The 18,134-nt window shown below is 44.0% G+C and overlaps 1 protein-coding gene across 1 annotated transcript; it reads left to right on the top strand.

Annotated features, from left to right (window-relative positions):
• The first annotated feature begins 66 nt into the window (after positions 1–66).
• AIMP3 (aaRS-interacting multifunctional protein 3) lies at positions 67–16,376 on the top strand. Its single transcript, XM_084579023.1, has 6 exons — positions 67–223; positions 747–846; positions 4,131–4,237; positions 7,748–7,843; positions 14,685–14,744; positions 14,835–16,376. The coding sequence occupies exons 1-6, from the start codon at positions 146–148 to the stop codon at positions 14,901–14,903; spliced, it is 510 nt and encodes a 169-aa protein (XP_084435149.1). The 5' UTR covers positions 67–145; the 3' UTR covers positions 14,904–16,376.
• Positions 16,377–18,134: the final 1,758 nt, after the last annotated feature.

The following is an 18,134-nucleotide window of genomic DNA, read 5'->3' as shown; positions in this document are numbered from 1 at the left end:
ATAAGCAAAACTGTAACTAAAACGAATGTTTGAGCTAAAGCCGCTCTGTAAGCACAGCTTTATTTTTGTTTTATTGAGTGCATTGATTTGCACGACATAGCGAAAGCAAACGCCAGCGTCAGCGTCAACGCGGCCGGTGTCCAAGATGGTTGCTCACGTAAAGAATTTCCTCGATTTTTTAAATATTCCTGCGGAGACCATTAGCGTCCAGTTCAAGAAGAAGGTAAGCAGTGTTTTCGCTCTCCTGGTACGAATCTCTTCCACAAATCCGTGCACGAATGCTGAATTCACGAAACTTGGGCCGTGTCTCAAAATGAGGTCACATGTGTTTACGTGCTCGCCGGTAGGAACATAATTACTTCAAGCGTCATCAAGCGCGCACTGCGCAGAGGCACGCTGCAGATTTGTATTACATTGTGAGCAGGTTACGATCTCCAAATGACGGCAGTTGAGGAGGACAGTGCTTAAACTTTGCTGAGTGTTTAAACATTGCCGGAGCGCTGCACCCCATTCATTCTTCAGTCATCTTTGTTACGTCACGTAACTCACCGTCTCGTCACTGCTGTCGAAACTTCGTATTAGAAATCGCTGACATGAAAACGGATGAGGGCGTGTGAAAGGTTGTAACTGAAGCCAGTGTCAAAACTGGCTTCTAATGTCGACATATGGCTGTATATTGACCTTGGCGAACTGGTCCCATGTACCTGAAAAATGATGCGCACTTAAAAATGCGGTATAACCCGCAGGTTCCAACGGTGAAAGCAGATTCGGGATTGGAACTGACGGGCTGTGCCCCGATCGGACGCTACATTGCCGAGCAGTCGGAGAAAGGACGGAACTTCCTGGGTAAGCGTTTTCCTTTTTCTTTTTTTCTTTTTTTGCCTTTTATTTCTGAGGAGGAAGTTGACGCTGGCACTTTTCACGAAGAGTGGCAATGGAAGCCGTAGTGGCGTTACGCAGTCGCAGCAGCTGTCCTGTTAACCAGTGCAGAAAATTCGAAAATATTTCGTCAGGCAGCAAAACCTGATGGGAGGTCAAAAAGCTTGGAAAGCAAAGTTTATGGTGACTTTCATGTTCATTTATTTCTTACATCGGTACGAAATATTCATTAGTTAGCATAATCTGTCTAACTCGTGTAAACTGTTGCTCTACTGTAATATTAGGAGGACTGAAGCTAAAGTAGGATAACATGCCACTGTTCAGGAAGGCAATGTCGGGAGGAAAAAGAAAATATTTTTTGCTTATGTACACGGCGAAGTGATACTTTAAGATGGAATGTATTGTGTTTGCATATACTGAATTCATTTCACAGGTACTGTACTTGCATGGTGATAGCTTTTAGTGAAACTGCCAGGTTAGCTCATCGTTAGCACACAATTACTCTTATGCCACCATGCTGCTATAGTGTAGTTTGCTTGTAGTGAACATCTGTGACTCTGCAGCCAAGGTTGAACAGGAAAGGGAAAGACAGGCCTTTGCCACCATACGGTCTCACTATACCAGGTAGTCCAGCCTGCAAATGGAGAGAAGGACCACTGTTTTTAGGTAGCTACTGTAGAGGAACATTTTTGCTCTCACCTTATTTGCCTTGACCACCCCTTCCTCTCCAGCCACGTAACCATCTAATTACATTGGGCAAATGGCAGGTTTGTTGAATGTTAAATGCTTGAAAGGCGTCTACTTTCTTGTGTGAACTTGTTGGCCTCGTCCCTTTGTCTTCAGTACTATTTTCTACCACGGGGTGACAATTGCACTACGGCCCTCCATTTTTCACATGGCAGAGGCCTGTCTTCTTTCTTGTTTAGCCTTGGCCACGTTTCCACAAAAAATTGACCGAAAATCGGCTGCTGCCTGTTGCATCAAGAGCATGGTGCAGTTAAACTCCGTTGTCTGAGTTTATTGTTTTGCATATTATGTGGGAATTAGAGATTTCATTGGGTATGAGCTAGAAATTATAGTCGGATGCATCAGCAGGTTGCTATATATATATATTTTTTTATTTATTTATTTATTTATTTATTTATTTGTTTCGTTATCCACATGACATGAAGACATTACAGTGAGAAGTGAGTTTTCACTACAGAAGGGAGAATGAAATGGTGGAAAATGTGCCTCTATAGGTATAGATGAGGCTCGTGAGGATTAGAGCAGGTTACAACTACAAACAATACAAACAGCAATAATTTCAGAGTTAAAAAGGTTAGATCAGCTAAACATAACAGGTAACAAAGCACAATGGTAAATTTGCAACCAGCCGAAAACAATAAAAGCACTTTACAAAAATTCAGCTGATGCACAAAACGAACAGCAAGGTATTGTGCACTAAAGCTGAGAGAAAGTGTAAAAAAAAAAAGGCTCTGCTGAACCAGAAAACGAAGAGGGGAACGAAGATGGAAAAGAAGAAAAAACAGAATGTAGAATTCTGTGTGCTTAGGGGGGACACTACCCAGAAAAATAGACTTTTGAATTGCCTGCTCAATTTCACTCAAACTTGCAGGGCTACTTTATAGCACTGCTCGGAGCATCTCCGCCAAATTTATTTATTGTATAATAAGTATGAAGGGCGTTATGCAACCTATGCGACAGGGATGACTGTGCTTGCTTAGGAAAACTACCATTCAGAAAGGAAAGGTAATTTTCCAAATTTTTGTGTTATGTGGGCTCATAAGTGTCTAGAGTGCACAACTGTGGAATTAGTTTGCTTAGTTTTTCTATATATTAAAGGACTGCTATCTTATAAGGAATAACATTGGTTTCTTCATTGTCATCATTTTTTTTTTAACTCTTTTTCTAGCAAAAAAAAAGAAGAAAAAAAAAGAGAAAAATAAAGAGATTGAGCGCCCAGTTGTCTGCCTCCAGAAAACTCACGACAGTATTAATACTGTTAACTATAAATGGTAGAAGGATAGTTTCCCTAAGCTGGCAGTTTACTGAAAAAAGAAAATGAGAAAAATGGACTCAAAGATTGAAAATCACCCGACTTTATTCCTCAAGCTCCAGTGCTCAAGAAAACCCCCCAGCAGCAGATGTTAGTCCTTGTTCTTCATCTGGCTGCTCAGCAGCAGTGCCTTCAAGTTGCCGCTTTCTTCTGGTCATCTTTCAGCTCCGAAGTGCTCTTTCTTGCGCATAAACCGCGCACAATTTGTTGTTCGTCTCTACGATCTTGGCAGTGTGTGTGCCACGAGCAATATCCAGCCATCCTAAGACATTTGGCCCTTCATTGAAGTGTAGAAGAGCCTCTGCTGCAACTGGGTGGGCAGTTATTCTGAGAGAGATCGGTCTAAGCTGTTGCCGATGCAAAATTCGTAGCTGGTATTCTTCCAACAGTAATGCATGCTTGAAGCAATCAGAAAAAACAAGGTAAATAGATTCGGCGTGCGATACGATCAAACGTCTGACAAAGCCTCTCATGGCATGAAAAGACGTTTGAAATGTCACACGCTACTTTTGTACCAGTCGCATCTCAAGGTATGGTTTTCTAAGCAATCGGGGCTCACTGTTCTCCGTGATGTGTTTTATTGGCCCAGGAATTGAAAAGAATAATAATCCAAAAATTGACTTTTTATCCCAAATTGTGTGTTTTTTTTTTCACATCATTTTTTTTTTTACACAATGTTAGGAATGGCAGATTTAAAAGCAGAATGAATTGTTACATTTTCGGTTGAGGTAGTGACTCCGGATGAAATCTTCACTGGATATCTCTGTTTTTTTGTTCTTTTGAGTAAGTCATAGGAAAAGCGTGAGTCGTGGCTGCCTCTTTAATTAGGTGTTGTGATGGTTTGGTTTAGTTTGGTTTTTCTGGGTTTTAACGTCCCGGAGCGACTCAGGCTATGAGAGACGCCGTGATGGAGGACTCCAAAAATTTCAACCACCTGGGGTTCTTTAACGTGCAGTGACATCGCACAGTACATGGGCGCCTTGCTTTTCGCCTCCATCGAAAAGCCGCCGCCGAGGCCGGGATTCGATCCCGCGTCCTTAGGAACAGTAATCGAGCGCCATAACCACTGCGCCACCCTGGCGGGGCAATTAAGTGTTGAGAAGAGACAGTTTTTATCAGCGATATTGTGCTGTGCGTGTAGTCGTGGCATGTTCCTCTGCTTGACATCTCTTCTCTTTTGCATCCAATGCAGGAAAAGATGCTCAGGAGAGGGCTCTCATTCAGCAGTGGCTTGAGTATGTGGCCATCCACTGTGAAGGTGGCTCACTACCATCAGACGCTGCACACGAAGTTCTGCAGGTAGGTATCTATGTCACTGATGGAAAACACAATGTAGGTTCCCGTGTCAAAAGGCAGCAACAGAAGTTTCTTGTTTGAAACGGGGCATGAGGCTAGAGATACCAATTTGTTCTGAACTTTAGTTTCAAGGAGATCAGTACTTGGTTCTATTAGTTTGAAGGCTCCAGACACTTACAATTCATGTTATGAACAAGCATGCATTATTTCTGTCGTGGCACCCTGAACTTTGACCCATGTTACACTATATTGGTTTGTTTTCTGTCTGATGTGCTTTGTGTTGCCCCTTGAAGCCGGTGCTTCTTTATGTGGGTCACATGGTATTACTTCATTTCCATTGGTGTTGTAGCCGTACTGATTGAGTCACATTTAATTTTCTACTCGCTCCCTATAAACGTGTAATGTGCCGAAAGTTGGGAGAGGTTAGGTCCCTGTAATTAGGCATCTGCTGCCCTTATGGGAAATTATTATTCAATCACTGCTATTATGTCCATACCTGCCAGGTTTCCCAAATTATCCGTGAGACTGCAAAGTTTTCTTTTTTTGTACATATTGGAAATCTTTAGGAAACACTTCACGTTTCGCCCAGAGTTTGTAATCTGGTCATGTATGCTATAGCCACCTGGAAATTCAATCTGCACTGCTTGACACTGATGGACGTCGTCAGGACGAGTCTAGAAAGCATGGTCGGCCGGGTTTGAAAGTTGGAAAAGCAAGGAAACTCGGTTATTAAAGTTACTAAAGTTGTAATGTCTCCTTCTTTCTCATCTGCTTCTTCTTTTGTTTCCCTTGCACGGGCGGTGTGCATGAACCTGTACAAGAGTCATTTTGCATTAAGGCATACATGCCCACTTGTCAATAGAATTTCGTCTTGGAAGACTATTCCATCTTTGTGGAATTTAGAATGAAGGCTTTCTCGGTAGAATTTACTAGAATGACAAGCCTTCACATGTGCCGCACGGCCAATTGCCGATATAAGCATTTTAAATTGTAGTATATGATACAGTGAGTCAAAGCTTTTCGTTCTTCCCTGATGCAACATATTCTGCCAGCTTTAAGGGCAATTTCACATCCTATAATCACATAAACACTGGAGAAAGGCCTGTGTGGTTTTGTGTCACGCATGCTTCGGTGCACTGTCTAAAAGTGGCCAAAATTCTTTCTCCGCATTGTGCATGCGAACTGGATGTGAACACCATTTGGTAGTGTCACATGAGATACACGGTCAGTGAGGCGATGAATGTAGCAACAGAAAGGAATGAACGGATGTATGAATAAAACAGCACCCAGAAAGCAGGGCAGCGGCTTCCACATTAAAAATTTCATGACAGTGATTAAAACAGGACATGCATGAGTAGTAGGGCACAAGTAGAGTGTATTTCCTGCCTCCCTTGTGAGTAAATAAGCAAATCATCAAAAAAGCCTTCATATATTCCATGCTTCAACTACTGGGAAGTTTATTTTATTCCCGCGCAGTTGTGAGAGCTCCTTAATGCTCTCCTGGTAAAACCTGGCAGGTATTTATCCCATACCTGCTCTTTAGAGGCAGGCTTTGTGACCTTGTAAATGGGGCTGGAATGTACTTGTAGCCTAAAGTTTACACTTCCTCATTATGTTTCATTGCTTTCTCTTATATAGCTGATGCAAAGGTTGCTTATGTCTAGCTTGACCATGCTGGTAAAGTAGCTTGATACAATCTTGCAATGGAGTACAGTCAATCCTGGATATATCGAACTCGAAGTGGATCGTGAAATACTTCTATATAGTATTAATAATTCAATGCTCCAGCAGATGAGCTTTTCTGTAATCCAGAAGCATGAATATGATGCACCCAAGCTCCGTGCGTCGCTCCACAGGCGCAAGTGCGCGCTTTAAATATTTGGGAAGGCCAGATCGGGGCTTTTGAGTTTGCGCAGCTTGCTCCTCGCATCTTGCGCTGCCTGGCACAAGTGCCGTTTGGGTTAGGGTTCACGCCAAAGCTGCTGTGGGTGGTGCTCTGGGAAAAGCCACTGCTGATCATAGGAGGCCTAATTTAGTTTCTGATACACTCTAAAAACAATAATGACTCAATTAAAACAGGCTACAGTTGATTCCTTTAGCAACAAGCAGGCCACGCAAAAGCACTCGCAAGCCTTGGTCGTGTTCACCTTGTCTAGTGACATTACAGCGTTAGTGCTAGCTTACGCAGCCGACCCAGCTCTGCACGCAAAAGGGGGGTGCCATTAGGAGAAGAGTCCTTTGCAGGGACACTGCATGCAGTTCGATGCATCAAATGTTTTCTGAACAAGTGTTCAGTAAATGCAAACGGGACTCCTGCACTTTGCATGATTTTCAAGAAGACATTCTGAGAGTTTGAATATATCCGGGCTTAATATATCAGGAGTCGACTGTACTCTGTTACTTTGTCAGTTTTTCACTTTTTTGCACTTCAACCCGCCGAGTGCCGCATATTTCAGCAGGACCCATGCCTTGCATGCCGGGCTTTTTCTCTCAATATCAAAATATTTTTTTTACATCAATGCAATAACAGGGATTATAAGAAGTGAACTGTATAGGACGTTATTTTTGGCTAAACACAAAATTCAGTGAGTGCTTCAGTTGATTGAAGGAGATTCAAAAACCAACTGCCACCAACCGTTGCAACAAATATAACAGCGGTGTGTGCCATTCATCTATGAAAGTATAGGCAGACTTGAGATTTATGAAGTGTTCAGTAGATGGCAGCACCAGTCAAACATTGTTTAAACTCTAGATTTGTGAGGAGTGTGCAGCTATGATATTTATATAGGTTTACCATGCATAACATGAAATAAAATTTGCCTGTCTGCCATATGCTATATGTCAAGATTCTAAGTTCATTTAGCTACAGTTAAGATGTGCTGCGGTAAAGTTTATCTAACTAGATTGATATCTGTTTCTTGTGAACGCACAGTAATAATGCATGTTGAAAGCTTTTTCTGCTGACGCAGACAGCCCAGTAGCTCACCTCCTGCTGTGTACTCTACTCAGCAAATGAAATGCAAACAAGGAAGCTCAAATGGCTATACGCAACAGAACAAAACAAACAAAATGAAGAGATATTAGCTCTAGAAGAAGAAGTATAAGTGAGGTTGGTTACCGCTTTTAAATAAGTCTTCGTGTCATTCGAAATGAAATTAACATGTGTTTATATTAAGCTTCCACTGGTTAAAAGATTCTGGTTTTGTTGTATGTGTTTCAGTTGTTGAGTATTGTGCACTGTTGTGGTGGCCATTGTGCATTTCTACTAGTAACGTTTGCCCATAATAATAATTAAAAAAAGAACAGGAAACATAAGAGGTGCACTTGGCTTCAAGCATGAGTATATTAGTTAAAAGGTTTGGCTGAGCTGTTTTAGTTCTAGAGGGAACATCATTTAACCCTGTGCTTCTGTCTGCCACATTTTATTATCCCAGGGCCTTGGCTGAAAAAGCCGAAGTAACCTGGAAATTTACTTTTGCTTATAAATTTCTTTTATTTTCTGGACCTTTTCAGGAGCTGAACAGCTACCTTGCAGACCGGTGTTTTTTCGTGGCCGTTTCATTGACTCTAGCCGATGTTTTCCTCTACTACTCTCTGCATCCCACCATAGTAAGTATCCGATGCTTGCATTGCCCTCACAGTTTCACTGCCTTGAATTCTTTAAGTCTGCTGTCACTTTATTTTGCTTCTGAAATGAATGAGGGCAGCTCCAACCAATCTTTGCTTTTGGTAAGAAATGACTGTGCAGGTCTTTATAGCAGTGTCGATGCTTATTTGACAGTAAAGGATACGTGAATTGTTGAGAAAATTAGGCTAACATGATTTTTTTCTGCTTGTTTAAAATGCCATGATGTCACGATCAGGGAGGAGTCCAAGATCACTGCCTAGTCTTGGGGCCTGCGCGCTTTTTTTTTCTTTTTTAATATATGGACCAACTTGCCCTTAAGGGGGGATGTGTGCCTTAAAATCGCAAAAAAGTTGCAATTTTGAAGTTTTTAATGTCACGACTGTGCCTCTACAAAATATTATAGCTCAATTCGTACTCAAAGTATTAAATAAACGGCAATATAGAAACGTCGGTGACTCGAAATTAAATGCCATATGCGAAGGTTTGCACCATTTTCAAGCCGCCGTAGCTCCGCACTACGCTAACCAATCGGCACCATCTTGGTCTCATTTTAAAGCTAGTTTCCCGCTCTCCCTTCTGGCATCTCTCAACACGCTGTAGGCCTTCATACAGCGGAGCCATCAGCATCCGTTCTCAAAGGATGAATCGACTTGAGACAGCCGCTGATTGGGAAAACCGCACGCTTCTTTGAGGCACAGCTGTCTGATTAGCCGTGACGCATTGCTCGCCTCTCGCGGCTGCATTGTCGACTCTCTGTCATCTGCTTTCGCCCACTGGCACATGGCATTTTTCGCGCTTCTCTTCGTTTCCTATCATTTTTCGTTCTGCCTTTTTCTCATTGTTCCTGTAAACATTTTGACTATTAACTCGCTCCTCTTAAAATCGGATTTCTTGCTTTTGTTTATATTTGTCTGCCTGGTGTCGCGCTTGAAAGCAAGCACATGAAAAGCAGTCAGCAAAAAGAGACGCACGTGGAATAAGAAGAGTGCCACATCGTCGAGAACTACAGCTTCAGTGTTGCCGTCAGCTGCAGGGCCGTCGGTGGATGCAGCTGGATTGATCTCGTGGACCACAGCTTTGCCGGACAGATCCCGTCGACGTCAGCTTCGCTGGTGAACCCCACAGCTGGGCCATGCTGATTGATGTCAACTTCAGTGTTACCGCAAGTGTCTGCAGTGCTGGTGGATGTACCTGGAATTAGCCCATCGAAAATATAAACTTTTGATGCACTGAGAGTCTCTTCGAATTCCACGTCATCAGAAGTGGCCCAGCCCGCTGAGCTAAGCCTAGCGACGACTTCGGCATTTCCACATGTCGCTTCAGTGCCGGCCGGCGAACACGGGTAAACCAAGCTCGCGTGCTCAGCACTTGGACACAGTGTTTTTCACGGAGGCGGAGTGCATGGGGCGCGAAAAATACGCAGACAACGTCAAGACTTCATTGGCGAAGAACTCTGCGACTTCTCGCAAGTTCGAGCTGAGGAACGTCAGCACAGTAAATGAAGACTACGATCGTAGTACAAAGTACATCATCGTTGATATTAGTGTACTGAAGAAGCTGTTTGCATCCACAAGTTGCAGCAAGTGTGGGATGGCCACTGTTCAACTCACAAAATGCAGCGAAAGAGAGTATGGCTTAGCGGTGAAGTGAGTGCTCACGTGCTCGAATTGCGATTTCACCGAGCTGCGCTTCTCATTGCCATGAGTGCACGGGAAGTCCAACATCACACCCTTTGAAGTCAGTTTCTGGCGATGAAGGGGATACGAAGTATAGGGAAGGGAGCGACTACTTTAGCGGATTTTTGTGCAACCATAAACCTATCCTACTGAGGTCTTCACCGCAAGACTTTCAGGGGGCACATGGACACCATGGTAAAAGCTTGCCAAGCAGTAGGTACTGCTACAGAAGCAACAAGTGTGAAAGTGGTGAAGGACTTGTACAAGGACCTCCTGAACCCAACAGGAAATCTAGATGTGATATTTTATAGCACATGGAAAACACGTGGCCACAATTCAAAAACAGTTCAGCCCACTTATAACAGCCGCAAATATAACGAACGCTCGCTTAGTACGAACGAGGGCAGTGCTACCATCAAAAAATATATTGGGGCAATGGCACAGTGTCTCACCTAGAACGAACTGTTGTGGCCTCAACACTCGGTTAGAGCGAACATGAAGCTGTCGAGCCCCCATAGTTGACCGAGCCGGCGGTGTTTGGTGCGGTTTCGCTCGACAGCGAACCCGCGGCAGGCGAATTTCGTGCACTTTGAGTTCCCCGGACACGATGCGAATACAGAGCGCACAAAGCATCCCCCGGCGCTCCTTTGCGGGTAAAATAAAGCGAAAAAAGAAAAAGCCCGAGTTGAAAAATGAAAACGAAAAAGAGCATGCGTGCGGTGATGAAAGAGAAAGTGGCGCCGCCTGCGTCGCTGTGATGCATCCACGTGATCTGCGTCTGTCAATCCGGAAAGTCAGGCGCCTGCTCTACCGGCTCAAACCGGTTCTCCATTTGTTGCTCCGTTGCCACCCCGCTGAGGGCATTTCGCCGTCGATTCTTTCTGCGCGATGGCACTGCATTGACATCGTTGCCGCATCCGTGCCTTTCCCAGATCGGGGAGTTGAAGGCTGTCTCAACGCGCGAGCCCAAGGGCTTGACTTGTGCCTGGTGCGATGGAGGACTGTACGCCGACCTCTTCAGGTGCTAAAGGGAAAGCTGTCGACATCACAAAGAAGATGGCCATTGTTAATGAACTTGCTCAAGGTGCAAAAAACTGCGAACTGGTCAAAAAGTACGGACTGTCGAAATCGACCATTTCAACCATTGCTAAGGGCAAGGAAAAGATTTTTGGTGCTACCGTGAATGCCGACCCGACAACTAGAAAGCGCCTTTGGAAGGCGACCTACGCGGACGTTGAGGATGCACTGCTGAAGTGGTTCGCTGACGCCCGGTCTCGCAACGTTCCGATCAGTGGACCGCTGACGCTCTCCAAGGCTAAAGACTTCGCCTTCCTTTTGGACTTTCCTGATTTCAGCCCACGCAGTGGATGGCTCCACCGGTTTAAGGCTTGCCACGGAATTGTTTTCAAGGCGGTCGTCGGCATGGTCGCGTCTGTGAACAACGAGGACGTCGATGCGTGGCTTTCCGACAACCTCCCAACAATTACTAGCTATGCTCCACGGGACGTTTACAATGCCAACGAGACTGCGTTGTTTTATCAGATGTTGCCATCTAAAACGCATGCCTTGAAAGGCAACAAGTGCGCAGGAGGGAAGAACAGCAAGTTGCGCATAACCGTTCTTCTGTGTGTCAATATGTATGGCAGTGACCGGCGGCTGCCTTTTGTCATTGGCAGGTCACGTAAGCCGCAATGCTTTGGAAGCTATGTGCCCATACGCTACAGGAACAATACAAAAGCCTGGATGAGTCGTGACTTATTTGCCCAGTGGCTTATCAAGTTTGACCGCGACGTGGCACAAAAAAACAGGAAGGTCCTGCTCATGCTGGATAACTGTGCGGCGCACCATGTGCAGCCTTCCTTGAGTGCGGTGACAGTGCTCTTCTTGCTTCCCAATAGAACCTGCAAAATTCAGCCGCTGGATATGGGCACCATTCATGCGTTCAAGGTGTGCTACCGGCGGCGCGTCATCCAACGCTTGTCGATCGGGATTGATGCTGCCGTGCCAGTTCGCATCAGCTTGCTTGCCGCCGTGGAGATGTTGAAAGTGGCAAGGATGGAACTCACCGCGGAGTGCATAGCAAATTGCTTCCACAAGGTTGGTTTTATGGGCCCAGGCACCGAGGATGCCATAGATCACCCACCGGAAGGCCGGTCGCATGAGGACTTGTGGCAACGCGTCGTTGACACTCAGCTGGCCGGACCTGACGGTGCCTGGGACGATTTCGTTTCTGCTGATGACGACGCCGACATTGCGGAGCCATGCACTGACGAAGCTATTGTGCGTGAAGTGCGAGCCCTTCCTGACTGCCCAGAGACCGACGAGAACGATGACGAGGAAGCTGCTCTACCGCCGGTTGCTGTGAATGCTTCAACCGCGATCGGTTACATCGCGTCGCTTAAGGAACTCGTTTGCAGCAGAGGCCTTGGCGATGAACATATTACCGCGCTGGAAAAATTAGAAACGGCAGTGATGCGATCAGCTTTGAAGAAGCAGACATGCATCACGGACTTTTTTCAAAAATAAAGTTAACTTTCGTCTCGCTTGCTCTTTTTGCCCGTATTATAGGTGGTCCACTTACTACGAACTTTGGATACAACGAACAAATGCCACGTGACGATCAAGTTCGTTATAAGTGGGCTGGACTGTATTGCAGTTGGCTGCATTATAGAACTCTATACTGGCCTAGTACTGGACCATGTTGTGCTGTAGAGGTATTGGCGTGGGTGCCAAGGGGCACCTGACCCCAGTGATCATGGTTATGGTGACTTGGCTGTGAACCACAAGTGCACGAAAAGCATTGACTGCAATGCTGGACGAATGGAGACTGAATCAGCTATCATCTTATTTAATAGGTCCTTGCAAAGAAGCTAGTCAAGACTTCTTCTGACATCAGTCCAGCTTATAGCAGATGCCAGATTGAATAACCCGAGCCGCGTTCTCTCAGTTTGCGCTTCATTTTCATCGTTATTGACTGGTCTTGGGCTGTGTATGAGTTAAAGAATTGGTTGATTTAAAAATATGTGCTCAGAGTTTTCACCAAAGCATGGTTCAGATGAAAGAATTCCGTTTCTGAGACCGCAAACAGAGGAACCATTTTGCAGTCCATTTTTTACCGATGTGCTGTTTTTTTTACAGGGCATCTTTGTAATGCCTTTGCTTATAATTTGCACCAACAGGTTTGTGTGCCTGATCGCTGTGTTCAGGGCCTTAATTTCCAAATTTATTGCACTAATATTCCATTAATTTCCCCTCCGTTCATTAAGAAAATCGGATAATTGGAACTAGGAGCCCAGTCCTGGCCGATACCCACGCAAGTATAAGGCGTTGTGTGCTCGTCAGTTCAGACAACGGTGGGTTTGCATCGGTTCATTTGCAAGGGTGATGCATCGAGGTACAACCCATTCAGCAAAATAGACCTCTCCCCGAACCTGAACTGCATGGAAAATGGTGCCCATGTGCAAGCATGGCAGCCATGATGACGGCCAGAAGTTCACCATTCCTGAAATATAGCTCGGTTGCATAGCTTAGGTTTTGCTTTTTTTAATTTCACGGGAGAAAGGTCTGTGTGGACTTTTACAATTTTCGCGCAATTCTTCATCGTTCCCGACTGCGTGCGCAAAGTGAAGTATCTGACAAAACTTGGAAAAGCCTTCGTTCTCGTTCGGTTTTCATCTCAAATGTAGGCAGCCTTCATACACGGGATCAGTGGATAAAATTACCGTGATACAAATGGTTTGCGGCAGTTTTTTTTTTATAGGGTAATTCGATCATTGGAACTTTGGAACTTTGGTTAATACAATCATTCAAGGCCGAATTAGAGATTTCACTGTAGTTGTTATCACAGCATGTGGAGCTGGGCAGTTACGCCACTATTTGGAAACTGCCAAAAGACTCAGAAATAACTCTTAACGGCGTAGCATCCTAACTGTTTGCACAGACAGAATGGAAAGTGTAATGCGAACTGCCCGAAACAAGAACTACCGTTATTTAGCACACTAGTAGCCATTAATAATAATAAAGAACCATCTTTAGCACACTAATATTTCAAAACATGCTGTGAGGACTCACTCTTTCGAATTTAATTTTACGAATTTTACTTGATGCAGAAATCAAAATGCTGCCAGTTCTGGGAGGAAATTGTAAAGGTTCATTAAAACATGAAACAAGAAAACTTGGCAACCCTCCCTCTTATACGCTGCCTCCCAACTGGGCCAGCATTTTTGACATGGCAGTGCACTGATCCACACACTACGATATAAAGCGGAGGTGCAAGCTGTGCATTGCTGCGTGTTAAAGTTGCGTCATGGACGTGAGAAGCGCAAGGCATATAGACTGGCATTATTTCAATGATTTTCGTGGCACGTTATTATTTTCACCTGAACTCATCCAATTAAGCATTTTACACCCATTAGCTCCCACTGATTGCAATTGCGCATAAAAGTAAATGAAGAAATGGCTGTGCCTGTATTTTCACATTCTAGTTAATTATGCTCTCTGTATGCACGTGAAAGCCTGTGCGTCTGTTTTATTCCAAGGAGCCTTAGTTTGGCCGCGAAAGGATTAAAAGGTTGTCTTTTGTTAGCTTTTTGTGTTTACTCTCTACCCCACTGACATCAGTTCAGCTGCCTCAGTAGTCATGTCGGAAAAACTTTGAAATGCAATCATCTCACTTCAGCTGCTGGTGTTGGCACCATTCCATCTGGAAGTGTTGCATTAGATTACTGCCAAAATTGAAGAACAAAAGGGTGCGTACCTCATCTAATTATATTTGCATATGGGCACTGTCCACAGACTACCATGTGGATTAGCAAGGAGAAAAGGAAGGGGCCTGCGAATGATTAGCAAACTCTGAACAGGAAATAATGCATTTAGTAAAAGCTGCAGGGAAGACGTCAGTTCCTGCTAGATGAAAGACACCAAGCCAATACCACAAGATGACGCATTGCCTGTGCACGGCTCTAGGTATTCGTTGAAAGGATTACGGAAGTAAACATGGAATCGCAGGCTAAATTTGTGACTGCGGTGGTTTTGCGCAAGTGTACCTTCTTCTCTTGTAAGATGCAGGCAGTACACTTTTGACTTGTTCATACTTTTTGTTGCCATCTGCTGATTTGTTTTCTTACGATCGTTCTTTCCATTGCAGGGGTCGCTGAGTTTTAAGGAAAAGGAAAAATATTGTCACTTGTGTCGTTGGTTTGATTTGGTGAGTCTGCTTGCCTTCTCTTATTGTAATTGCTGCTTATCAGTGTGGAATCGTCTTGCTGATAACGTTTTCTTGGCCATCATCTTACAGGTCCAACATCAAGACGGTCTCCGGCAGAATCTCCCACTTGTAGTGTTCAGCAAAACCCGATTGTACTAGTAGTACGACATACTGGGAACATTCCCTCGTTACGGTGTCTTCAATTTCACATCGATTTGATCCGGTTTATTCCCGCAGAGCTGGTCTCGAGTACTCGGCCATTTTCATCATGGAGCTACTACGGGCTTATTGAACATTGATGGCCAGTGAGCTTGCTGATTGGACTTTGATTGATTGGAACCAGGTAGACTTGGCATGCAACTGTGGACTGCTCTCAGTTATCAGTATTTTTTTTTCCAATTTTGTTGGTGTGGGGAATAGTATACTATCCCTTACAAGCTGCTATACTGTGAACTGCGTGGGATCTGGGGCATATTTCTTTCTTGCTGGCAGCAGCATCTTTGATACATGCATTACAATTTGTTCATGCTCTTAGCGTTGATGGCAGTTTTTAGTTTTTGTGACTGAATGTTGTTTCTCATATAATAAGGGGATGTATTAAATCTCGCCATCCTGTAGGATCAAGAAATGTAGGCTCAGACCTTCGCTCTGAGCAACATATTTGGGCACTGGAATTACTTTAATCCTATCAGCTTGCGAGTTCTTTCAAATCTTTCTCTTTGCGACCGAGCAGCGGGCCTGTGTGTGTTCTATTTATCATTAGCATATTTTGGTCTTGTTTCTCGGGACACTTTTTGTGAACTGCAAACTTCTGTTGTTATCCTGCAGTTTTCATCTTTATGCCTTATCACTTGTTTTTGTTGCTTCTAAGAAATTTAGTGGACAAACTGGGCGCTTTGTGAATTGCCTTTCCTTTTCATCACTTGTGTTAAATGTCTGCTGTTGTGTTATTTATGCAGCTGTTGTATGTCCTCCTAAAGTGATAAGAAACTAAGTTTCGAGGTTGACGTGTAACATATTTATTACTTGTTGCAATTCATTGTCACCATTTAGACCTCATTTCTTTTTGCACTTGACAGTGTCTAAACGTTGTGTGATATGTTAAAAATCGATGTGATGGGCTCCACTAATCAATTTTTAAGCACGGGATGTCAACGGAAAGGACATCCTTTATTTACTGATTTTATTGTTATGCACATGCAGTCATGGATGTATGATTCAGCATTACTGTCTGCCTCCACACTTTCCTCTTGGTTTACACGTAGTTTTCTTGTACGTGTATGCTTTATGTAGAGGCATATCAAGTTTACGTTTGTAATTTAAGAATAGAAGAAATGGCCGCATTGTTGAATTTGGGTGGCTGTAATTGAACCATGAATAGGGAATACCATATGACAGATCTAACCCAATGAACCTTGTCTTTTACACAAGATTGAAACTAATGTGCAGGCTCTGTGCATGTAGTAAGTGTATGTATTAACGCTCGCCCTCCTTTTCTGGTGGAAAGAAATAGAGCTTTGCTGCCTGGTACTTTCCCATCTATTTTCATCACATTTAGCAATGTGATTGCTTGACCTTTGTTGAAATCTGTAATAATAATAAAAAAAGATTGCATCTTCTATATCCAGTGAACTTCGGTTTTCTGCTTGTTTCATCTTTTTTTTATATACAGTATAAAATACTATATTTTTCCTTTCTGGCACCTTAAAACTTCTCCCACTCATCTTTAGAAGTAGTATAGATAAAGAGTAATGCAAAAACTTTGATGAAGCTGTAGAAGCGATATTATGATGCATTACAGTTGCGCAACTGGGAGGTGACTCCCACTGGACCATGGAGGGAAAAAAAAATTAGTTTAACCATGTATACATCTAAGATCAGGGGATACCTTCTCAACTAAATATTTTCAGGTTCTACTCGTTGAAAACTTTTCAGCTATATATTGCTTGACGTTGTGGTATAGAGTTCAATTTTCAACCAGCTAATTAACTGCAAGTATGGCCTGCAATTAATGTAGTGCATATTCTGTATAAGCTATCCAACAATATGTGATGATATGGTAGATCAAGTTTGATTTATATTCACAACTAATTAATGGCAATTGATGCCTAAAATTAGGTGCAGTTTTCTTGATATAAGCAATCCAATGATCTATGCCATTGCTGTAGTCTACCGTTTGATTTACATTTAAAGGCTTACAGTTAGTCTGGGGAAATTATATTCAACATTAGATGTCCAACGATATATGACAACGTACCGTAAAGTTCAATTTTAAACCTAATGAACTGTATTTACGACATGCAATTAGTACAGTGGTCTGTCAGTGACCATAAATATGGTCGGACTGGTCATGCACCAGTTTTTGTTGCTGGCTGCGCCAGCTTCAGCTGAGCTTGAAAGTTGGGTTGACAAAGCGAGGTGTTTTTTGGGTTTGTACTGTAATTGGGGTTTTAGAGCTAAGTACCTCCAAAGAGAGCATTAGCGTGATGCGGCCACACTTTGCAAGCCAAGTGCTTTTGACTTCCATCCTTCCTCCATTTTTCAGTCTCTAAGCCACACATCCTAATGCTTTTGCGTCGGTATGTGTTAGCAGACGCGGCCCACGACGCAGGCGTCTGCGGTGGCGAGCAAAGCTGTTATTCTTTTTGTTCCGGCTTGAGCATGCGCCTGGGCAGCGGCTTAGAGAGAGAGAGAACTTTTGTTTGTACAACAGAGTGACTATCCCGCTCTTCAGGGGTTAGACCTGGAAGGTGGGACAGTCGCCTTAGTTGCAGGCCGGTAGTTTTTGGACCCCGGCGGCATCTTCGGCCAGTCGAACAATTTCTCTTTGGGCACTTGGGTCTGAGCTTCTGAGAAGTCTCCCAGGTGTCTTTAGTTGTATTTTTAGCCCTGCCTGGTGACTTCGCACATTCCCATATTATGTTATCTAATGATCCCCTTTCCTTACATAATGAACATAGGTCTGATCGTATTTCCGGCCATACATGGTTGACTATAAACTGGGTTCGGGTATGTATTTGTACCTTTCTCTATGCTATAGCTTCCTCCTTGCCGAACGTGGGGTTTGGTGGTGGTAGGACCCTACGGCTCAGTTTATAGTGCATTATTTCGCTATAGTTAATCAGGTCCTCTGCCTTGCTCCGGTGGCAGCTTGCATGAAGCGATGTATGCTGGGTAATTCGCCATATTTTCGCTGGCAGCAGGGGACGCAGCACGGCACTGCCACACATCCTCGTCTGCATGGACGCGTAATGCGCCCAGACGATGCTGGCGCGATCGGATAGCCAACTGTGGGTTCTTCAGATTCTAAAAATACGTCTGCACGAGTGCGAGGAGGCAAAGGATCCCTCTAGCGACGCCGACGCGAATGGCTCGCACGGGCCAAACGAT

Source organism: Amblyomma maculatum, chromosome 9 (genome assembly GCF_055883805.1).
Source record: "Amblyomma maculatum isolate TAMU_Amacu chromosome 9, ASM5588380v1, whole genome shotgun sequence".
Taxonomy (NCBI): Eukaryota; Metazoa; Arthropoda; class Arachnida; order Ixodida; family Ixodidae; genus Amblyomma; species Amblyomma maculatum.
Note: the sequence above shows the minus strand (reverse complement) of the source record. Positions and strands in the feature narration are given on the sequence as shown.